This window comes from Thalassophryne amazonica, chromosome 4, assembly GCF_902500255.1.
Source record: "Thalassophryne amazonica chromosome 4, fThaAma1.1, whole genome shotgun sequence".
Lineage (NCBI taxonomy): Eukaryota > Metazoa > Chordata > Actinopteri > Batrachoidiformes > Batrachoididae > Thalassophryne > Thalassophryne amazonica.
The window spans coordinates 128828048-128852944 of NC_047106.1; the positions used below are offsets into that span (position 1 = coordinate 128828048).

The 24897-nt window shown below is 42.8% G+C and overlaps 1 protein-coding gene across 1 annotated transcript in view; it reads left to right on the forward strand.

Annotated features, from left to right (window-relative positions):
* The window catches only part of LOC117508719 (sodium/calcium exchanger 2-like), a 554569-nt gene that overhangs the window by 278596 nt on the left and 251076 nt on the right, over window positions 1-24897 (forward strand). Inside the window, 2 exon segments of the mRNA XM_034168535.1 lie at window positions 1207-1434; window positions 11221-11616. Of these exon segments, the coding sequence (XP_034024426.1) occupies window positions 1207-1434; window positions 11221-11616 (624 nt within the window).

The window sequence follows — 24897 nt, forward strand, 5'->3', positions numbered from 1 at the left end:
CATGATATAATCAACCAAGTCCCAGAATTTCAAAATGGGTAAACAGCCAAATAGGGGGTTTTGTTGGCTCACGAGCCCAGTGGAATAGTGCGGTTACAAGGAGGAAAGGTGGTGAAGGTAGAGGGTTTTAAATACTTGGGGTCAGCTGTCAGAAGTAATGGAGAGTGTGGTAGAGGCGTGATTAAGCCAGTGCAGGCAGGATAGAGTGGGTAGCGAAAGATGGCAGGAGTGATTTGTGACTGAAGAATATCTGCAAGGGGAAAGTCTACAAGACAGGAGGCAGAGCTGGAGGTGGTAGTGACGAGGATGGACATTTGCAGAGGAGAGACCCAGGGTATATAGGGAGAAGGATGCTGAGGATGGTACCAAAAGACAGAATAAGAAAAAGGTCAAACGAGGTATATGGATGTGCTGACGTAAGACATGCAGGCGTGTGGGGTGACAGAGGCAGATGCAGAGGGCAGGGTGAGATGGAAATGATTGATCTGCTGTGGCGACCCCTGTGGGGAGCAGATGAAAGAAGACAAATGGCGTTAGCATTTGTAGCATGATTACATTTGTTTAGTCTTTCCGCAGCCCCCATTTTTGTGGTTAGGGTCACCACAGCTGATCCATTACAGATTGGCATTGGGATTCAGTACAAGTTTTACACCGAATGAGCTTCCTGACGCAACTCCAGTTAACCTGGAGAAACACATACAGCTCCTGGTCTTCTGAAGAGGTCTCTCATACAAGTACTGACCAGGACCTCCTCTACTTAGCTACTGAGATTGTTGGGATCAGGCTTACACAGAACAGACTGGTTGCATTAGGTCGAGTTAATCTATGATTACTGAGGAAATAAATGTGTTGTCATTTTTAATGCTTGCACCAACACAAAATCTTTAGGTGAACTACCACCCAGCCCTCACAAAGAAATAGTTAAATAAACATCCAAACTGAGTTTAAACTAAGCTGAGCTCATCAGTAACTGTGAAGTTGGTGGTGTGTTCTGGCTGAATTTGTTCCGATCTCACTCACGCGCCACCTCTTTACCAATATATGGGTTGGACCTGCTGACACACTCACACGCAGCATGGAAGTGTTCTGACTTTGCTGACACTTTGCTGCTGATTTCTAACCTTTTCAGTGTTTTCTTCTGATGAGTGGAGCAACATGTTGTGAATATATGTCTCCTTGTCGCTCACTGATGCTGTGTCTCACCAGGTATGTGGTCATGGCTTCAAGGCTGGTGAGCTCGGTCCAGGAACCATCGTTGGCAGCGCCGCCTTCAACATGTTTGTAATCATTGGAATCTGTGTATGGACGATTCCCAAAGGTGAAACACGGAAGATCAAACATCTCAGAGTGTTCTTCATCACCGCCTTCTGGAGCATCTTTGCCTACATCTGGCTCTACCTCATCCTGTCCGTCATGTCTCCGGGTGTTGTGGAGGTGAGAAAGACTGCTTGGGTGTGAAGATGTGATGATTACACTGGTCAACAACAACAACAAAAAAAAAACATTCTTGCATGGACTTTGAGAACTGGTGTAGGATTATTTTGGGGTGCTGAATCCGATTCTGAGCTCAGATTTCCTCTATCACATCATGTTTTTTGCAATATGCATGTTCCATATTGATGGATTACACAAAAGTTGCTCATTCACTCACAGGTTTGACGCCACTAATCATGCACAAAAGCAGCTTCAAAAGCACAGTTTTAAACCAGGTTTGCAAAATTTCAACAAGAGCCGTAATATCGTTTATGGCGCTGAAGAGGTGTGCGAGACTGCAGCTTTTGCTTCAATGCTTGATACGAGAACTGTGATGTGACTGGCAAAAACTAACACCAGATTCGGATTCACACTCGCTTATCTTCAACTGCTTAATCCAATTAAGGGTCACGGGGGGCTGGAACCTATCCCAGCAGTCACAGGGTGTGAGGCGAGGTACACCCTGGACAGGACGCCAGTCTGTCACAGGGCCACATATACACAAACACATTCACACCCGCACACACACCAATGGACAATTTAAAGTTAGATTCGGATTCAGTGCCCCCAAATTACCCAAAATCCACTGAAAAACTCCATGCAAGAAAAATCGCATTGACCAGTGTAATTATTTATGATGTGCTTCTATCCAAGTGTTTCCAGTGTTTTCTGCGTAGGATTCTTGGGTCTCTTCAAAGTCATTTGCACCAAAATGCGCTGAAAAGATTCTAGAGTGAAATTTACTTGAAACTGTCAGTTGGCAGTGACAGTAATTTAGTCTCATGGATGTTGCCACCAATGTCATATTTTTGGCACTGCTGGAGTGGAAATCAAACAGGCCAGTATATTTTACAATAAATTCACAACTAGAATCCAGGGCCTTCATTTGTCAAATTGTGCATTAAAAAAGTATCAAAATGTTCTTAGGAAAAGTCTGAAATGCTGTGTTTTAGTATGTAAGTATGATAAAATCCATGTTTATCAAACAGGTGGACTTCATTCATATGTACATCAATAAGTATCAGCTGTTGATGAATCCCACGTTCTAAAGCACATCCTCAGGCACGGTCATAGTCATTTGTATTCAGAAACACCCTTACATATCCACATATAGTAACAAAACATTCATCTGTTGTTCTGTTGTGTTCCTCACTGGAATTATGCAATGAGAGATAGAAGAAAATCAACCTTTGTGAAACAGAGATGGAGATGCAGCGAGTGGCAACAACAACCAGTCCTCCAGTCATTTTGAACCCAAACAGTGGTAACAACCGCTCATGGTGTTAATTTAGGCATGACAATCACTTATGGACATAATTTTCACAAACTTTAGGAAGTTTAAACAAGCTCACCACAAAAAAACAAACAAAAAAAATCTTTCACATGAACAGAATAGCCAGACAATTATTTATTGCTGCAGTTGTCTCAGAATCCTTTGCGCTTCTGTAACGTCACTGTGCTGCCGTCTTTATTAAGATACGAGGTCTGTCCAAAAAGTAAGGGACCTTTTTATTTTTTTCAAAAACTATATGGATTTGAATATGGGGGGAGGGGGTGATTGAGGTTTGTTTTTTTTTTAGGAAGGAGCTGTAGGAAGCAGATTGACAGGTTTGGTCCAACACAGGTGAAATCTGCTGCTGCTGTTCTGTTCTATTCTGTTCTGTGGCACTAACTGCCACAAACCAAGCCAGAAATCTTGGTGTCATTATTGATTCTGACCTAACATTTGACAATCACTTAAAAGCTATCACTAAGTCTGCTTATTACCATCTAAAAATATAGCATGAATTAAACATCTACTGTCTCAACAAGATATCAGAAAACTTATTCATGCTTTCATTTTTAGCAGGCTTGATTATTGTAATGGTGTTTTCACAGGCCTTAGTAAAAAATCATTGGGACACCTTCAGCAAATTCAAAACGCTGCAGCAAGAGTTCAATCAAAATTCAATCACATTTCACCAGTCCTCAAAAATTTGCACTGGCTTCCTGTGAGTCATAGGAAAGATTTTAAAATATTATTGTTGGTATATAAAGTGTTAAATGGTCTTGCACCAAAGTATATACTAGATATGTTGATTCCTTGTGCGACGCCCAGAGTCCTTAGGTCATCTGGGACAGGTTTATTGTGTGTCCCTAGAATTCGAACTATATACAGTGAGGCAGCCTTTAGTTTTTATGGTCCTCATTTATGGAACAAACTACCTGAACATCTGAGGTCTGCCCAAACAGTTAGTCTATTTAAATCTGGGCTTAAGACATTGTTATTCAATGCTGCCTTTCTATAACTTATTAAATATTGTATTATTTTCTCTCTATATATACATTTCCATATGTATATATATATATACATACATATACATATATATACACACCTCTCTGCAGCTTCTCTCCCCCTGCCATCCCCTCATTACCCCATCCCCGTAGAGACGGTGCCTGCTCCCAGACTACCAATAACCAGCAAAAATCTATTTAAGCATAAAAATTCAAAAAGAAAAAATAATATAGCACCTTCAACTGCACCACAGACTAAAACAGTTAAATGTGGTCTATTAAACATTAGGTCTCTCTCTTCTAAGTCCCTGTTGGTAAATGATATAATAATTGATCAACATATTGATTTATTCTGCCTAACAGAAACCTGGTTACAGCAGGATGAATATGTTAGTTTAAATGAGTCAACACCCCCGAGTCACACTAACTGTCAGAATGCTCGTAGCACGGGCCGGGGTGGAGGATTAGCAGCAATCTTCCATTCCAGCTTATTAATTAATCCAAAACCCAGACAGAGCTTTAATTCATTTGAAAGCTTGTCTCTTAGTCTTGTCCATCCAAATTGGAAGTCCCAAAAACCAGTTTTATTTGTTATTATCTATCGTCCACCTGGTCGTTACTGTGAGTTTCTCTGTGAATTTTCAGACCTTTTGTCTGACTTAGTGCTTAGCTCAGATAAGATAATTATAGTGGGCGATTTTAACATCCACACAGATGCTGAGAATGACAGCCTCAACACTGCATTTAATCTATTATTAGACTCTATTGGCTTTGCTCAAAAAGTAAATGAGTCCACCCACCACTTTAATCATATCTTAGATCTTGTTCTGACTTATGGTATGGAAATAGAAGACTTAACAGTATTCCCTGATAACTCCCTTCTGTCTGATCATTTCTTAATAACATTTACATTTACTCTGATGGACTACCCAGCAGTGGGGAATAAGTTTCATTACACTAGAAGTCTTTCAGAAAGCGCTGTAACTAGGTTTAAGGATATGATTCCTTCTTTATGTTCTCTAATGCCATATACCAACACAGTGCAGAGTAGCTACCTAAACTCTGTAAGGGAGATAGAGTATCTCGTCAATAGTTTTACATCCTCATTGAAGACAACTTTGGATGCTGTAGCTCCTCTGAAAAAGAGAGCTTTAAATCAGAAGTGTCTGACTCCGTGGTATAACTCACAAACTCGTAGCTTAAAGCAGATAACCCGTAAGTTGGAGAGGAAATGGCGTCTCACTAATTTAGAAGATCTTCACTTAGCCTGGAAAAAGAGTCTGTTGCTCTATAAAAAAGCCCTTCGTAAAGCTAGGACATCTTTCTACTCATCACTAATTGAAGAAAATAAGAACAACCCCAGGTTTCTTTTCAGCACTGTAGCCAGGCTGACAAAGAGTCAGAGCTCTATTGAGCTGAGTATTCCATTAACTTTAACTAGTAATGACTTCATGACTTTCTTTGCTAACAAAATTTTAACTATTAGAGAAAAAATTACTCATAACCATCCCAAAGACGTATCGTTATCTTTGGCTGCTTTCAGTGATGCCGGTATTTGGTTAGACTCTTTCTCTCCGATTGTTCTGTCTGAGTTATTCTCATTAGTTACTTCATCCAAACCATCAACATGTTTATTAGACCCCATTCCTACCAGGCTGCTCAAGGAAGCCCTACCATTATTTAATGCTTCGATCTTAAATATGATCAATCTATCTTTGTTAGTTGGCTATGTACCACAGGCTTTTAAGGTGGCAGTAATTAAACCATTACTTAAAAAGCCATCACTTGACCCAGCTATCTTAGCTAATTATAGGCCAATCTCCAACCTTCCTTTTCTCTCAAAAATTCTTGAAAGGGTAGTTGTAAAACAGCTAACTGATCATCTGCAGAGGAATGGTCTATTTGAAGAGTTTCAGTCAGGTTTTAGAATTCATCATAGTACAGAAACAGCATTAGTGAAGGTTACAAATGATCTTCTTATGGCCTCGGACAGTGGACTCATCTCTGTGCTTGTTCTGTTAGATCTCAGTGCTGCTTTTGATACTGTTGACCATAAAATTTTATTACAGAGATTAGAGCATGCCATAGGTATTAAAGGCACTGCGCTGCGGTGGTTTGAATCATATTTGTCTAATAGATTACAATTTGTTCATGTAAATGGGGAATCTTCTTCACAGACTAAAGTTAATTATGGAGTTCCACAAGGTTCTGTGCTAGGACCAATTTTATTCACTTTATACATGCTTCCCTTAGGCAGTATTATTAGACGGTATTGCTTAAATTTTCATTGTTACGCAGATGATACCCAGCTTTATCTATCCATGAAGCCAGAGGACACACACCAATTAGCTAAACTGCAGGATTGTCTTACAGACATAAAGACATGGATGACCTCTAATTTCCTGCTTTTAAACTCAGATAAAACTGAAGTTATTGTACTTGGCCCCACAAATCTTAGAAACATGGTGTCTAACCAGATCCTTACTCTGGATGGCATTACCCTGACCTCTAGTAATACTGTGAGAAATCTTGGAGTCATTTTTGATCAGGATATGTCATTCAAAGTGCATATTAAACAAATATGTAGGACTGCTTTTTTGCATTTACGCAATATCTCTAAAATCAGAAAGGTCTTGTCTCAGAGTGATGCTGAAAAACTAATTCATGCATTTATTTCCTCTAGGCTGGACTATTGTAATTCATTATTATCAGGTTGTCCTAAAAGTTCCCTAAAAAGCCTTCAGTTAATTCAAAATGCTGCAGCTAGAGTACTGACGGGGACTAGAAGGAGAGAGCATATCTCACCCATATTGGCCTCTCTTCATTGGCTTCCTGTTAATTCTAGAATAGAATTTAAAATTCTTCTTCTTACTTATAAGGTTTTGAATAATCAGGTCCCATCTTATCTTAGGGACCTCGTAGTACCATATTACCCCAATAGAGCGCTTCGCTCTCAGACTGCAGGCTTACTTGTAGTTCCTAGGGTTTGTAAGAGTAGAATGGGAGGCAGAGCCTTCAGCTTTCAGGCTCCTCTCCTGTGGAACCAGCTCCCAATTCAGATCAGGGAGACAGACACCCTCTCTACTTTTAAGATTAGGCTTAAAACTTTCCTTTTTGCTAAAGCTTATAGTTAGGGCTGGATCAGGTGACCCTGAACCATCCCTTAGTTATGCTGCTATAGACGTAGACTGCTGGGGGGTTCCCATGATGCACTGTTTCTTTTTCTTTTTGCTCTGTATGCACCACTCTGCATTTAATCATTAGTGATCGATCTCTGCTCCCCTCCACAGCATGTCTTTTTCCTGGTTCTCTCCCTCAGCCCCAACCAGTCCCAGCAGAAGACTGCCCCTCCCTGAGCCTGGTTCTGCTGGAGGTTTCTTCCTGTTAAAAGGGAGTTTTTCCTTCCCACTGTAGCCAAGTGCTTGCTCACAGGGGGTCGTTTTGACCGTTGGGGTTTTACATAATTATTGTATGGCCTTGCCTTACAATATAAAGCGCCTTGGGGCAACTGTTTGTTGTGATTTGGCGCTATATAAAAAAAAATTGATTGATTGATTGATTTCCTTTTATTGTAATTAAAATGTCTTGTTTTTAATGTTCTTAATCCTGTAATGTTAAGGTGTTTTTGTTTTTAATCTTGTGAAGCACTTTGAGTTGCTTTGTGCATGAAAGGTGCTATATAAATAAATTTGCCTTGCCTTGCCTTGAATCACGTGTGATTGCATCAGCCAAGCTTGAACCTTCGTGCGCATGCGTGAGTTTTTTCACACCTGTTGGTTGCGTCATTCGCCTGTGGGCAGGCTTTGTGTGAGCACTGGTCCACCCCCCTCGTCGGATTTCTTTTGTCTGGGAAATGGCTGAGAGACTGCCGCTTTGCTCCATGACATTTTTTTCAGAAACTGTTAGAGACAGCCAATTTGAAACCATTCGAAAGATTCACATGGATTTCGATGAAGATTCTGTAGGTGTCACACGGATTAAGGAGTGTTAAAACCTTTTTAAAGACGGCCCACAGCGGCGGAGGATGCGCGGCGCACCGAGCGGCCATTGACAGGCTGGAACGACCAGATCATTTCTAAACTAAATGCTGTGTTGATCCGGGACATCGTATGACTACCACGGAAATGGCAAGAGAGCTGGACATAGCACTTTTGCGGCACATTCCACTGTTACAGGAGATGTTGTAATGAAAGACGTGCGGAGGATTTCGCGCGTCGGCACGGAACTGCTCATGGCGCGCAACAAAAAAAAACACCTCCGTGTTGGAAACCATTCAGAAGATTCAGACGGCTTTTGATGGCTTTCAGTCGAGTGAGTATCCGAGAAATTGTGTAACAGCTGGACATGCCACAACATGTCCTGTGAGACTTCCAACACGGAGGTGTTTTTTTGTTGCGCGCAATGAGTGGCTCCGTGCTGACGCGTGAAATCCTCTGCACGTCTTTCATTACAAAATCTCCTGTAAGAGTGGAATGTGCCGCAAAAGTGCTATGTCCAGCTCTCTTGCCATTTCTGTGGTAGTCACATGATGTCCCGGATCAACACAGCGTTCAGTTTAGAAATGATCTGGTCGATCCAGCCTGTCGATGGCCGCTCGGTGCGCCGTGCGCCCTCCGCCGTTGTGGGCCGCCTTTAAAAAGGTTTTAACACTCCTTAATCCGTGTGACGCCGACAGAATCTTCACCGATATCCATCTGAATCTTTCGAATGGTTTCCAACTGGCTGTCTCTAACAGTTTCTGAAAAAAAATTTCATGGAGCAAAGCGGCAGTCTCTCAGCCATTTCCCAGACAAAAGAAATCCGACGAGGGGGGTGGACCAGTGCTCACTCAAAGCCTGCCCACAGGCGAATGACGCAACCGACAGGCGTGAAAAAACTCACGCATGCGCACGAAGGTTCAAGCTTGGCTGATGCAATCACACATGATTCAAATCCATATAGTTTTTGAAAAAAATAAAAAGGTCCGTTACTTTTTGGACAGACCACGTACAATCTCCTAATGACATTTAATAGTAGGTGCAGATGGAGTGTCTTGTTGCTGAGGACAAAAGTTGCTGCTTAGGTCACTCAGGTTTCTTTTGTAAGTTTTGACACCAGTGAAGCTACACGTCTGCAACTCGATGTAATTACTGATTGTGTTCTTATTAATTTTGGAAAATAAAGTATGGGTGAGGTTGGATGCTGTCACAGCAACGATGGCTTCAAGTTTTGGTTTCCCTGTCATACCAGTAGATGTTCTGCGTATGCACGGTAAAAGAGGTGCGCATATTTACACACATTTTTAAGTATAAGACCAAGTTTGTAAATTTCACACTTTGCATAGAAATTTTCATATGCACGTTTTACACACATTTATCAACTGATGCACACACAAATTCGAGGGCCCTGGTGCCTTAGTGCTGAGGATCCCAGCAGCTGGAGAAGGCCAAGGGGATGCACAGGTTTCATCTGGCTGTGAGTGATAGATGGTTACTTTTCAGAGCTTGTCTACCTCACTGGTTGCAATTTAGGACCCAAAGCGGTTTTATGGGATGGTGTAGCACCAGTGTACTCTCCCAGACCTGATTTGAACGACATAGTAATTGTGTCTTCACTGATCTAAAAGTCAAAAGTATTCTTCTTCTTGTAGATGTTCCCATTATGGTTCCCCACAGCAGATCATTTGCTACCATCTCACCCTGTCCTCTGCATCTTCTTCTGTCACACCAACCGCCTGCATGTCCTCCCTCAGCACATTCAGAAACCTCCTCTTCTCTTCCTGCCTGGTGGCTCCATCCTCACCATTCTTCTCCCTATATCCCTGGGTGCTTCCTCTGCACATGTCCAACCATCTCAGTCTCATCTTTCTGAATTTGTCTCCAAAACGTCCAACCTGTGTTGTCCCTCTGATATGCTCATTCCTAATCCTGTCCATTCCCGTCACTCCCAAAGAGAATCACAACATCTTCAGCTCCGCCTCCTGACGTTTTGTTAGCAGCCCCGTCTCTAACCTGTACAACGTAGCTGGTCTCACTACTGTCTTGTTGACCCTTCACTCTTTCAGATATTCTTCTGTCACAAATCACTCCTGCCACCTTTCTCCACCCTCTCTACCCTGCCTGCACTCTTCTTCACCTCTGTACCACACTCTCCATTACTTTGGATAGTTAACCCAAAGTATTTAAACTGATCTACCTTCACCCACCTCCACTCCTTACAACTACAGTGTTCCACTGGGCTCCCCCTGCTTCAAACATATGTACTCAGTCTTGTTCCTACTGACTTTGATTCCCCTTCACTCCAGAGCATATCTCCACCTCTCCAGGCTAGACTCAACCTGCTCTCTACTCTCACTACAGATCACACTGTCTTCTGCAAACATCATAGTCCATGGAGACTCCTCTCTGATCTGGTCCATCAACCTGTCCATCACCATTACAAATAAGAAAGGACTCAGAGCCGATCCTTGATGTAATCACACCTCCACCTAGAATATATTTGTCATTACTAATGTGCATCTCACCACTGTTACACGGTCCTTGTACATGTCCTGTACCATTCTGACATACTTCTTTGCTACTCCAGAGTTTCTCATACAATACCACAGATCTTCTCTTGGCAACTTGTCAACCTTTCTCAAAAACTTGTGACTTCTTGATTATTCTTCTCTACAAGAGTCAAGACAGAAGTCAGACCACCAGAGCAAGAATTTTAGCTGAGGAAGCTTCTGCGATTTGAAGTGAAATGTCCTCGTGTCAAGCAACCCAGTCCAGTCGAAGATTCAAGCTTCTCTACTATGGAAACCACCTGGACAACTGAGAGCCTACACAGAAACTTTCTCAAAAACTACAAACATACAATGTAACTGCTTCTGGCCGTCTCTATACATTTCCATCAGCACTCTCAGAGCAAATATTGTGTCTGTAGTGCTCTTTCTAAGTATGAAACTATATTGCTGCTCACAAAAATTTAACCTGTTTTCTAAGCTTAGCTTCCACTGCTCTTTCGCATAACTTCATGCTGTGGCTGAACACCTTTATGCCTCTGTAGTTTCTACAGTTTTACACATAACCCCTGTCCTTAAAAATGGGAATTAATACACTTCTTCTCCACTCCTCAGGCATCCTCTAACTTTCCAAGAGTTTATTAAACAATCTGGTTAGAAACTCCACTGCCATCTCACTGAGACATTTCCATGCCTCCAGTCGAATGTCATCCAAACCAGCTGCCTTTCCACTCTACATCCTTTTCATAGCTGTCCTCACATCATCCTTACTAATCTGGTGCACTCCCTGGTTTACTCTGTCCACATCATCCAACCTTCTCTCTCTCTCTCTCTCTCTCTCTCTCTCTCTCTCTCTCTCTCTTGCATTTTCTTTATTCAACAATTGGTGTTCAAAGGGAGAAAGTTATTATTTTGATCCTAGTCTTGATTAAAATGCTTGACAGTATACATTGAAATAGCTGATCTGTCTCTATTTGTGTATATTCCAGCTGTGGGAGGCACTGGTGACTCTCCTGTTCTTCCCAGTATGTGTCATCCTGGCTTGGATCGCTGACCGCCGTCTGCTGTTCTACAAGTACATGGGGAAGCGTTACCGTGCCGATAAACGTCATGGTATTGTTGTGGAGACTGAGGGAGATTTGACACCCAACAAGGGTGGTATGGAGATGATGGTAGATGGCAAGTTCCCACCAAGAGTAGGTGCTGTTGTCCCTGCTGAGAATGGAGGAAACAGGACTCAGGATGGTGCAGCAGGTGCTCCAGCCAACATAGTCAATGCGAGAGAAGGGACCAATCCAACAGGAGCCAGGGGCAATCTGCCCAACTCCAACAGCACGACAGTCAACGTGGAAAACAGCAAGGAGCTGGATGAGAGCCGCAAGGAGGTGAGAGAGAATGATAAAAAGACACTAATAAACTACGAGAAATATTTGTGGAAAGACAAAATGCAGTGGGGTAAAAAAGTATTTAGTCAGTCCCTGATTGTGCAAGTTCTCCTACTTAGAAAAAAGAGAGAGGTCCATAATTTTCATCATAGGTACACTTCAACTGTGAGAGACAAAATGAGAAAAAACATTCCAGGAAATCACATTGTAGGATTTTTAAAGAATTTGTTTGTAAATTATGGTGGAAAATAAGTATTTGGTCAATAACAAAAGTTCAACTCAGTACTTTGTAACATAATCTTTGTTGGTAATGACAGAGGTCAAATGTTTCCTGTAAGTCTTCAGCAGGGTTGCACACACTGTAGCTGGTATTTTGGCCCAATCCTCCATGCAGATCTCCTCTAGAGCAGTGATGTTTTGGGGCTGTCACTGGGCAACATGGACTTTCAACTCCCTTAACAAATTTTCTATGGGGTTGAGGTCTGGAGACTGGTTAGGCCACTCCAGGACCTTGAAATGGTTTTTATGGAGCCACTCCTTCGTTGCCTGAGCGGTGTGTTTGGGATCATTGTCATGCTGGAAGACCCAGCCACGTTGCATCTTCAATGCTCTCACTGATGGAAGGAGGTTTTGGCTTAAAATCTCATGATTCATGGCTACGTTTATTCTTCCCTTAACACAGATCAGTTGACCTGTCCCCTTTGCAGAAAAACAGCCCCAAAGCATGATGTTTCCACCCCCATGCTTCACAGTAGATACGGTGTTCTTAGGATGCAACTCAGCATTCTTCTTCCTCCAAACATGACAAGTTGAGTTTTTAACCAAAGTGTTCTAGTTTTGGCTTCATCTGACCACATGATATTCTCCCAGTCCTCTTCTGGATCATCCATATGCTCTCTGGCAAATTTCAGACGGGCCTAGACACGTACTGGCTTAAGCAGGGGGACACGCCTGGCACAGGATTTGAGTCCCTCTCTGCGTAGTGTGTAGCCTTTGTTACTTTGGTCCCAGCTCTCTGCAGGTCATTCATCAGGTTCCTTTGTGTAGTTCATGACCATTTTGACCCCATGGGATGACATCTTGCGTGGAGCCCCAGATCGAGGGAGATTATCAATGGTCTTGTATGTCTTCCATTTTCTTACAATTGCTCCCAGAGTAGATTCACTCTTCCCAGCCTGGTGCACATCTACAATTTTCTTCCTGGTGTCCTTTGACAGCTCTTTGGTCTTGGCCATGGTTGAGTTTGGAGTCTGACTGTTTGAGGCTGTGGACAGGTGTCTTTTATACAGATAACAAGTTCCAACAGGTGCCATTAATACAGGTAACAGGTGGAGGACAGAAGAGCTTCTTAAAGAAGAAGTTACAGCTTTGTGAGAGCCAGAAATCTTGCTTGTTTGTGGGTGACCAAATACTTATTTTACACCACAATTTACAAATAAATTATTTAAAAATCCTACAATGTGATTTCCTGGATTATTTTTTTTCTCATTTTATCTCTCATAGTTGAAGTGTACCTATGATGAAAATTACAGACCTCTGTCATCTTTCTAAGTAGGAAAACGTGCACAATCAAGGACTGACTAAATACTTTTTTACTCTACTGTATATGACTGTAGTTGCAATATGCACATCGCATGTAAGAATAACTCATGATAGAATTCTTACTGCGTCATTGTCCTGCACTTTTTTATTTGAAAAGTTGCAACATCTTGAACACCCAGTGAGTCACACTGAAAAGCAGAGACTGTACTGCACAAAGCCTGCATGACATCACCCATAGGTTTTCTACACAAACCCAGAAGAGCCCATTTAAAGCCAAAATGTTGCTGCTGTGGGTGTTGCCATGTTAGCAAAGCTTACTCTGCCAACGTCACAGCCTGCTCTTAAACTGATAAGGAGGTGGAGTGTGGGCGAGACCCTGCGGGGAAACAAAGCTCAAACGCTTTCCCATCTTAGAGTTACTTACCAAACAATCTAAGATAACAGGATAACTTTGGTTTGAGTGTTTATTAAATCACTTCTGGGAGACTCTGGGTAGTAAGTTCATAATTTGTGGTTTTGGTGTGGGCATTAAAAATTATGACTGCCTTATTTCTTCAGTAATTGTGGATTAAGTGGACCTAATATCATCAAGCTTCTGATAACTGCTATAAAAGTGCTTTTGTCAATACAAAATTAAAATTTCCCTCAGTGGGAATACTAGAACACAGACATCTCAGATGATCTCTTCGGAAAATTAACCACAGAGCAATTCATGTTGCTAGATATTTGTAATAAAATGCTAAGAAAGCACAAGACATGGTCTTCCATAACAACTAGAAGCTTGGCGCATAGCAGCACACAGTGACCACAATTATGCATATTTTTATGGCATAAGTCTTAAACTAGTGAGTAATTTTGAAAAAATTCACACCCATACAGTTGTCTTTGGAGGAACAAACAAACAATATTTTTTTGTACCAAGTTGTAAACATGTTTATTTCTGCTCTCAAGTTGGATATTTGAATATGGGCTTGTGTGCAATGTGCTCCTTTCTGGAGCTAGCCTCAAGCAGCCAGTCAAGGAACTACAACCTTTTCTTTTTCCAGGTTTGCTTCATTTTGGATGGAAGGAACTTGCCGTTTAAAGAAAATATATGTAAAGCTGCTACTTTACATATATTTTCTGCAGTATAAAGTCAAACAGACTTATCTTCGGACCTGGTGCCTGTAAAAAGTACTCTTCGTTATAAGATTAGAAATTAAGGCTGTTTTATCGATACAACAGATATATCTATACAGTGGAGCTCAAAAGTTTACATACCCTGACAGTTGTTTTGTTTTTTGGGGGGGGGATTTGGCCATTTTTCAGAGAATATGAATGATAACATAAAAACTTTTTTCCACTCATGATTAGTGGTTGTATGAAGCCATTTATTGTCAAACAACTGTGTTTACTCTTTTTAAATCATAATGTCAACATAAACCAACCCAATGACCCTGATCAAAAGTTTACATACCCTGGTGATTTTGGCCTGATAATATTCACACAGACTGACACAAAGGGGTTTGAATGGCTACAAAAGGTAACATCTTCACCTGTGATCTGTTTTCTTGTAATCAGTGTGTGTGTGTGTGTGTGTGTGTGTGTAAAAGGTCAGTGAGTTTCTGTTTCTGACAGACCCTTGCATCTTTCATCCAGTGCTGCACTAATGTTTCTGGTTTCTGAGTCATAAAGAAAGCAAAAGACTTGTTAAAGAAAAGGTAACTGAACTGTATAAAACAGGAAAGGGATATAAAAAGATATCCAAGGGACTGAGAATGCCAGTCAGCAGTGTTCAAACTCTAATGAAGAAGTGGAAAATGAGGCATTCTGTCAGAGTCAAACCACAGTCAGCTAGTCCAACAAAAATTTCAGCAACAACTGCTAGGAAAATTATTCGGGATGCAAAGAAAAGCCCACTAATAACTTCAGCTGAAATACAGGACCCTCTGAAAAAAGTAGTGTGGCTGTTTCAAGATGCACAATAAGGAGGCACTTGAAGAAAAATGGGCTGCATGGTCGAGGCGCCAGAAGAACGCTATTACTATGCAAATGCCACAGAGTATCCTGCTTATAATACACCAAACAATACAGGGAACAAAGTCATTTGGAGTGATGAGACCAAAATGTAACTTTTTGGCTACAAACACAAGCATTACATTTGGAGAGGAGTCAACAAGACCTATGATGAAAGCTAATACCATTCCTACTATGAAGCACGGAGGAGGATCACTGATATTTTGGGTATGTGTGAGCTACAAAGGCACAGGAATCTTCCGCCAGAAATACTGGTGGAAAATTTGCACTGATCAACCGGGAAGCTGCTCATGCATCATACTTCATCATGTTGGACGGTCCAACATGACATGACAAAGATCCAAAACACAAGACCAAGTTGACCTGTCATTGGCTACAGCAGAATAAAGTGAAGGTTCTGGAGTGGCCATCTCAGTTTCCTGATGTCACTATCATTGAGCCACTCTGGAGATCTCAAATGTGGAGTTCATGCAAGACAGCCCAGGAATTTACAGGAACTGGAGGTTTTTTGCCAAGAAGAATGGGCAGCATAACATCAGAGAAAATAAAGAGGCTCATCCACAACTACCACAAAAGACTCCAAGCTGTCACTGATGTTAAAGGGGGCAACACACGGTATAACTTTTAATCAGGATCATTTGGGTAGTCCTGTTGTTATTATGACTTAAAAGGAGTAAACACAGTTGTTTGACAATAAATGGCATCACCCAACCATTAACTTTGAGTGAAAAAGTTTTTGTGTTATCATTCATATTCTCTGAACAATGGCCAAAAAAAAAAAAAAAAATCCACCAGGGTATGTAAACGTTTGAGCACAAATATATCTTCCTAAATCTGTTCAATAATAGAACCATTTTAAATGACAGCAATAACAGTAGGTTGCATGACAATTGCTATGTCTGAAGCCGAATATGTGTGTGACAAATACAATAGATTGAAGCAGACAATTAAAAGGAGGCATGAACAGCCGATACTTGACAGAACATTTTTATATTTTATGGAGAAATATCTTACTTTTAGACTTTAGTGAAGTTTCATGTAGATTGATAGTTTTGTGTGTGTATATAGTACTAAGTTGGGGTACTAATACAAGGTCTATTAGAAAAGTATCCGACCTTATTATTTTTTTCAAAAACCATATGGATTTGATTCATATGTTTTTACGTCAGCCAAGCTTGAACCTTCGTGCGCATGTGTGAGTTTTTCCACGCATGTCGGTTGCGTCAGTCGCCTGTGAGCATGCCTTGTGGGAGGAGTGGTCCACCCCTCTCGTCATTGTTTCATTGCGAGGAAATGGCGGAATGATTTGGGCTTTTTTTCCATCAGAATTTTTTCAGAAACTGTTTGAGACAGGCAGCTGGAAGCCATTCGAAAAATGTATCTGGCTTTCGGTGAAAATTTTATGGGCTTCACAGAGAATAAGGAGTGTTACTACAGCTTTAAGGATGGCCCACAATGGCGCACGGCGCGCCGCACTCCGAGCCGCCATCGAGAGGCAGAAAACACCACATCATTTCTAAAGGGATGGCTGTGTGGAGCCGGGACCATCGTGAGCAATTTCTCTGGTTATCACAAGAGCCGGCAGATTTCACTTTTAACAAGAGATTTTGTCATGGAAAGCCATGCGGAGGCTTTGCGCATCAGGACCGATTTGCTGATCGAGCGAGACAAAGGAACACCTCTGTTTTGGAGTGCCAGTGGACAAGTTGGGACATGCCTCGGCTTTCAATGCTTAGCAGCCCAGTGAGTATAAGAGAAATTGTGGAGAGCTGGGCATGTCCCAACTTGTCCTCTAACACTCCGAAACGGAGGTGTTCCTTTGTCTCGCTTGATCAGCGAATCGGTCCTGACGCGCGTAGCCTCGGTGCGGCTTTCCATGACAAAATCTCTTGTTAAAAGTGAAATCTGCCGGAAAATGGCTGATGTCCAGCTCTTGTGATAACCAGAGAAATTGCTCACGACGGTCCCGGCTCCACACAGCCATCCGTGTAGAATTGATGACGTGTTTTCTGCCTCTCGATGCTCCATTGTGGGGCGTCCTTAAAGCTATAGTAACAGTCCTTTGTCTCTGTGAAGCCCATAAAATTTTTCACCGAAAGCCAGATAAATTTTTCGAGTGGTTTCCAGCTGCTTGTCTCTAACAGTTTCTGAAAAAATTCTGATGGGAAAAAAGCCCAAATCAATCAGCCATTTCCTGACAATGAAAATCCGACGAGGGGGCTGGACCACTCCTCCCACAAGGCGTGCTCACAGGCGAATGACGCAACCGACAAGCGTGGAAAAACTCACACATGCGCACGAAGGTTCAAGCTTGGCTGACGTAAAAACATATGAATTAAATCCATATGGTTTATTAAAAAAATAATAAGGTTGGATACTTTTCTAATAGACCTCGTATATAGTCTTGGGTTTGATTCCTTGTAAAGCTTACCTGTCTGTGTTCTTGGACAAGAAACTACATTGTCATCTGCATTGTCCCAGTCCACCCAGCTGTAAATGTGCACTAGTCTTTGGGGGACATAATCTACAGTGGACTGTTGTACCATCCAGGGCGAGTTGTAGACGCTCATTCACTTCACAGAATCTGGATATAACAACTGGAACCCGTGGGCCTCAGGTCCTATATAGGAGTTAGTTCTTCAACTGATTCAAAATGGGATACACAGTTATTTGTATAAAGTGAATATGGCAGCAATGAAAGACACAGCCCTGAGAGAACACGAAAATGTAAAATTTAATTACATTGTGTCTAATTAATGCACCATGATGGCATTAAATGCTGAACTAAAATCAATAAACAAACCCTCGTCTGTCACATGGGCCTGTGGGTGCTGCAAGATGATGCATCATCCTCTGTAGTGAACACAGGAAGTGAAATGTGGCCATGTCAGCACTACAGATTGGTCACTTCAAAGCCTTCACAACAACAGAGGTCAAAACAACAGGCCAATAATCTGACAGCACAGTACATGGTACAGAGATAACAGTACATTTAAAACACTCAGGCACTTTATAGAAGAGATTAATTCATAACATATATGACAACAGAGACCAGGGTGGCACGGTGGCTTAGTGGTTAGCACTGTTGCCTCACAACAAGACTTTGTCCCTTTTGTGTGGAGTTTTTGTGTTCTCCCCGTGTTTGTATGAGTTCCTTTCAGGTGCCTCCACCTATTTCCAAAGACATCCAGGTTAGTAGTTGGTTGGTGACTCTAAATGGACCATGGGTGTGTGTGAGAGTGTGAATGAGTCTGTCTATATGTGACCCTGCAACAGACTGCCGTCTTATCCAGGGTGTACCCTTACTCTCGCCTAATGATCCCTGAAATAGGCTCCACCTTCCCCATGATCCTTAATTGGAATAGCCAGGTATAGAAAATGAATTAAGGGGGAGGTGATGGTCTAGTGGTTAAGCGTCGGGGCTTCAGACCAGAGGATCCTCACTTCAAAACCCAGCAGACCGGAAAATCACTAAGTGCCCTCGGGCAAGGTCCCCTAGTTGCTCTCGCTTTGTAGTGAGCGCCTTGCATGGCAGCACCCTGACATTGGTGTGTGAGTGTGTCTGTGTGAATGGGTGAATGTGAGACATAATTGTAAAGAGCTTTGAGCGTCTGATGCAAATGGAAAAGCACTATATAAATGCAGTCCATTTAATTAATGAACAATACTGAGCCTAACTCATCCACATGGGATCCAAGTCATTGCATTCTGAGTGCTGGTCCCAAACCTGCGTGGAGCCGGTTGATTAGTGCAGTGCCTTAAAATGAATGTGGACACTTGATCTGGCCCTGCTGCCTTCCTGTAGTTATGGTGTATATCAGTGGCAGTTGGTGATATTTTTTTAAAAGGGTGCCCCTTCACCTCTAGGTTACCCTACTCGATGACAGTGTCTCTTCATTTTATTTTTAAATCCTTTTATATAACTTTTTCAATACACAAATAAACATATACTGCTTACTTCAAAATACAGAAACCCTCCTACAATAATAATGAAATAAGCATATTCTGGGGTTCGGGGACAGAAGTTCACAGAATCCAAACATAATGCTTAATGTTTGGATTAGAATATTTTCCTTAAAGTAAGAGAAGAAACATGACAGTGTCTTTTTTTAAACATAAAATAAAATTTGAATTCCTTTGTCAGCTTTATCACACTGTTCAGGCTGTCCCTATCAGGAAATGGGAATAACTGAAGATTGTAAAAATATGACACTGCAGTCTAACATGGACAGTGATTAACAAGTCTACAACATTTCTCTTCTGCAGCAATCCTTTCACGGTCTGCTGGACTGAAAGCGGTGGTTTTTCCATCTCATACCACCAAATTTATCCATAATATTTCAGTGCCAGGACTTTGAAATAACTCCGCTCTGCTGGGGAAGACACTTCGTAATAACTGTAAATTGTTCCCTGATCCTTGTCTTGCAGCTGAATAGATGATTCTGGACAGTCTGGTCCAAGGTTTTTCATCTGCTGACCACCTCATAAATGGATGTTGTTATAAAGACATGAGTCACTGATGCAGCAGCAGGTGTTCACCATTGTCACAAAGCCTGGTTTTTGTTAGTGCAAGTGATTCGAGTGATTTGTCCATTGGCCAATCAAATTAGATCAAAACACTTGAAAAACTGTCATTTGCTCGAGGTACACAGAGGAGTGTCCCCGCGGGAAACTTTAATCTTCCTGACACTTCCTGATTTATTCTCTCTCCACCATTCAGTCTTGTTTCTCACTTATTTCCTTCATTCATCACCTTCACAAAAGTACTCTGTTGTACTGCTCACCACATGCTCCTCAGTGGTCAACACATTCCCATCTGCATTCTTTAGCACTCTAACCTGCTACGCATCCTTTCCAGCTTCATCCCTTTGTCTGGCCAGTTGGAACAATTCCTTTTCTCCTTCATTTAGTGGCTCACTATATCCTTTCTCCTTAGCCACTTCTCTTTTCATCTTACACTGCATCGTCTTGTACTCCTGTCTACTTTCATCAACTCTCTGATTATCCCAATTCTTTCCTCCAACCCTTTCCTTCTGTTATTTTTATGTGCTTCCTCATTCCACTGCCAAGTCTCCTCATCTTTAGACCTGCCATGATAACAATGATATATTGCCTCAGCGAAAATGATGATATTACAATATTATTGTCAACATCATTTTGATATAATGATAATTGTCACGGAGGGAGACAGGTTGAAGAGATAAGACAGATTGGCTTCAGTAACAGGCATTATTGCTCGAACCAGGATCGTTGCAGAGGTCGGTACACACCATGAGAGGATAGGCCAGCAGAAGGTCCAAAAAACAGAGCTAGAGGCCAATAACACAGTGAGCAATTAACGAGCAAAGTGTCCAATAAATGGCAGGCAGTCCTTCAAAATACACTAAGGAGTCAATCACGAGGAAATACTACAAACCTGTGGGCAGGAAAAGGGCAAAAAGCACAACATTTAGGCAATGCCTGAGAGGAACACAGGGGTTTAAATACACTAGGAGGGTATCACACAAGCTGGAGACAGATGAGGGTAATCACAGATAGGAAACAGCTGAGGAATAACACACGAAGGCGACTTACAAAACACACAAGGAAACTGTGACCACAAAAATAAAGCTGGAAGTGCATAAGAAAGACAGAACAGTGACCACACAGAGAACCAAACCCAGGACTGGTCACAAGAGAGAGACAGAGGACAAGCACAGACACAGAGAGGAATCATAACAATAATGTAGCATAAAATGTACAGTGGGGTAAAAAAAAAGTATTTAGTCAGTCCCTGATTGTGTAAGTTCTCCTACTTAGAAAGATGAGAGAGTCTGTAATTTTCATCATAGGTACACTTCAACTGTGAGAGACAAAATGAGGAAAAAAAAAAATCCAGATAGTCACATTGTAGGATTTTTTTAAGAATTTATTTGTAAATCTTGTTGGAAAATAAGTATTTGGTCACCCAAAAACAAGCAGGATTTCTGGCTCTTACAGACCTGTAACTTCTTCTTTAAGAAGCTCTTCTGTCCTCCACCTGTTACCTGTATTAATGGCATCTGTTGTAACTTGTTATCTGTATAAAAGGCACCTACCCACAGCCTCAAACAGTCAGACTCCAAACTCAACCATGGCCAAGACCAAAGAGCTGTCAAAGGACAACAGGAAGAAAACTGTAGATGTGCACCAGGCTGGGAAGAGTGAATCTACAATACTCAAGCAGGTTTGTGTGAATAAATCGACTGTGGGAGCAATTGTAAGAAAATGGAAGACATACAAGACCATTGATAATCTCCCTCGATTTGGGGCTCCACACAAGATCTCATCCCGTACGCAGAGAGGGACTCAAATCCTGCAGTGCCAGGCGTGTTCCCCTGTCATGCCCCACCCAGTTCCAGGCTTCAGTCCTTATTTTCCCTCTTTATTTGGTTCTGCTCCTTTTGCCCCAGCCTTGTTTTATTAATTGCCTTTTTCATCATGTGTTTATTCTATGTTCTATTTTTGCTTTGTCACTTTCTTTCTTTGTTACTTTTATACTTCTGCCATGTTCCAGTTCCGTTCTAGTTTTGTTCTAGTTCATCATTTAGTTATTGTTTGCCTATTGTTTTTGCTGTTCTCATTTCTGTTGTGTAGTACTGATATGCCAGGTTTTGTTTTTCTTATAGTTTTGTCTGTCTGTTCCACTTGGTTTTGTCACAGTGTGTTATTTCCCATGATTCTGTTTATCACGTTCTGGTTTGCTTTTCAGCCCTGTTCAAGTTTAGATTCCTGTTCATGTTTTTCTTTGTATGATCTTTAGTTGTCATGTCTGTAATCTCTTCACCGCTCACTTGCACCTGCCTGTCATTCTCTTTGTCTGCACTTCTCTCAGGTCTCTAAGTTGTCATGTCCAGTTTCATTGTTATCACAGTCTCTTTCTGATCACTGCACTCTCATGTCCCGCACCTGCACTTTGTCATCACTGTTGGCCACGCCCCATTCATCTGTCATTTACTTGCGCCTTTCTGCATCTCTTTTGCCTCTTAGTTGTCACCTGACCACGCCCCCTTCCAGGCCCTTCCTCCTCCACGTGCACCTCATTATCTTATTAACACCTGTTCTTATTTAAACTGTTTCAGTTCACTTCCTCCCTGCTCGTTTGTTGATTCATTCACTCACCAGCACTTTGTTTCAGTCCTGTTTTGCCAAGCCGTGTTTTTTGACTCAGCTCAGTGTACCGGATCCTGCTTTTTGCCTCAGCCCTGACAACTCTGTTCGCTTGTGTACTGACCCTGCTTGTTTTTGACCACGTCCTCTGTCTTGTCCCCTGCTGGTACTTTTGCTCCGCGGACTGCCTTCCTGTTACTGAACCCAGGCCTGAATAAAACCATCTTTTACGCATACGTCCTGTTGTGAGCCTGCATTTGTGTCCAGCCTGTTATGTGTCGGATGCAGGACGGAGAACCGACCAGCGTTTGAAGGACCCAGTATAAAATAAGCAGAGCACGGTACAAAGGATAACAAAATTTAATGACATAACAGTGATGTGAAAAAAAGACAACAAATGAGTGCGCGGTCTGGCGTGGTGGATTTACGGTGCGCTCCCAGCTGCACAAACGGTCCGGAGCGAGAAACAGTTCGGACCCAAGGACCCCGCCGACACCCCCCAGGTGTACATAAACAGCAAACACTTCCTGGCTTAATCACTAATCAGCTTCCCTCTCTGCAGGCATGGAACACCCAGTTCACATTACTCAACTGCAGTGGAAGCTGATTAAACGACTAACATAACAGCTCAATATAATAAGCTGTGAGGGACACCACATTTACTGACTGTACTTATGTTAGTCACAAAACCTAACGTACCTCAGGAAGTGTGCTGACGAGCGTGAGACCTCACCCCCTCCTCTTTCACAGACCATGCATCAAACCTGGACGTTCTCTGCATCCGTGATGATGAGATGGCTCTCAAGACGACAGTCTCACCCGTCTGGTCACAAGGTCGAGTCTCTGGCAAATACACACTGTGTACTCCAGACTTAAATGCCACCATGCTCCAATCCGTGTAGATGCACCACAGCTGTGAGTCCTGACGAGCTGCACATGATCAGCCTCAGGTAATCAGGGTGAGGTCCTGATAATTCAGCCACTCAGTCCTAAACGCGCACCACCTGGAAGGAAAAACAAAAGACAGAAACAAAAGACAGCCAGGCACCCCCAGCCTCACAACAGCACCCCACCCTCACGGGAAGCCTCCCGGCGACCACACAAACCTGGCCCAGGAGAAACACCCCCCTCCAGGGACCATGGCTGGAAACCGTATCTGCATTCATCTTCCAACAGAATCTTCTCCTAACAGAACGGTTGACGTCTTCTCCTCTGACTGCATCTTTGCCCTTGTTTCTGTCAGTCAATTTGCACAGGTGTGGCCAGGAGTTCTTGAACCTGTGCGGTCAGCCTTTGTCCAACCATGTTTACAGTCTGATTAGTCATAAAACAAAAAAGAACAAACACAAACAACCAAACCACCCCCCCCCCCTCCCCAGAGGACCGTTCCATCAAACCCCGGGAAGAGGAGAAAAGAAAAACAACCCAAACTTAAGCTTGCAAATAAAAACACTAACACCCCCCCCTCCCCAGAGGACCTTCCCATCAAACCCCGGGAAGAGGAGAAAAGAAAAACAACCCAAACTTAAGATTGCAAATAAAAACGCCAACACACCCCTCCCCCCCGGACGACATGTAGGGACCAACACCCCCCAGAGGGCATCCCGCCAGCTCCAGGAGTAATAACCACAACCGAGGTCCCTCTGGGATCCAAAGTCACCCACGGGGACTCCCAGCGCCTCCCAGAGGACCGTTCCATCAACCCCAGGAGACGCCCCCCCTCATGACCAATGGACCCAGCCCCGGCCGTCTATGGCTAGATGGACCCACAGCCCTTTCCCCCCCAGAGGACACCACAGTCACACCCTGAGGGCAGAAACGGGGGAAAAACAAAAGGAGAAAAAAAACCAAACAAACAAAACAACCCCAGCCCCACCCCCTCGGCGCAGTGGAAACTGGAAGCACGTCCAGCGTCACCAACCATGACTATACCCCAGAAGTCAACCGGGAGGAGTGGAACAGCGGTTATGGCAGACGGCACAAAACGGCGCCACCCCTCCGACTTCCAAACCAGCCACCAGCTGCGGGTATATTCCACTGCCCCAAACCTCAGCCACGCCGATGGCAGACGGCTCAAAGGCGCGCTGAAGCCGGAGGTGGAACAGGGAATCAACAAAAAAAAAAAAACACGACAACACAACAACACATATAATAAGGTGTGAGGGACACCACATTTACTGACTGTACTTATGTTAGTCACAAAACCTAACGTACCTCAGGAAGTGTGCTGACGTGCGTGAGACCTCACCCCCTCCTCTTTCACAGACCATGCATCAAACCTGGATGTTCTCTGCATCCGTGATGATGAGATGGCTCTCAAGACGACGATCTCACCCGTCTGGTCACAAGGTCGAGTCTCTGGCAAATACACACTGTGTACTCCAGACTTAAATGTCAGCATGCTCCAATCCGTGTAGATGCACCACAGCTGTGAGTCCTGACGAGCTGCACATGATCAGCCTCAGGTAATCAGGGTGAGGTCCTGATAATTCAGCCACACAGCCACTCAGTCCTAAACGCGCACCACCTGGAAGGAAAAACAAAAGACAGAAACAAAAGACAGCCAGGCACCCCCAGCCTCACAACACAGCCTCT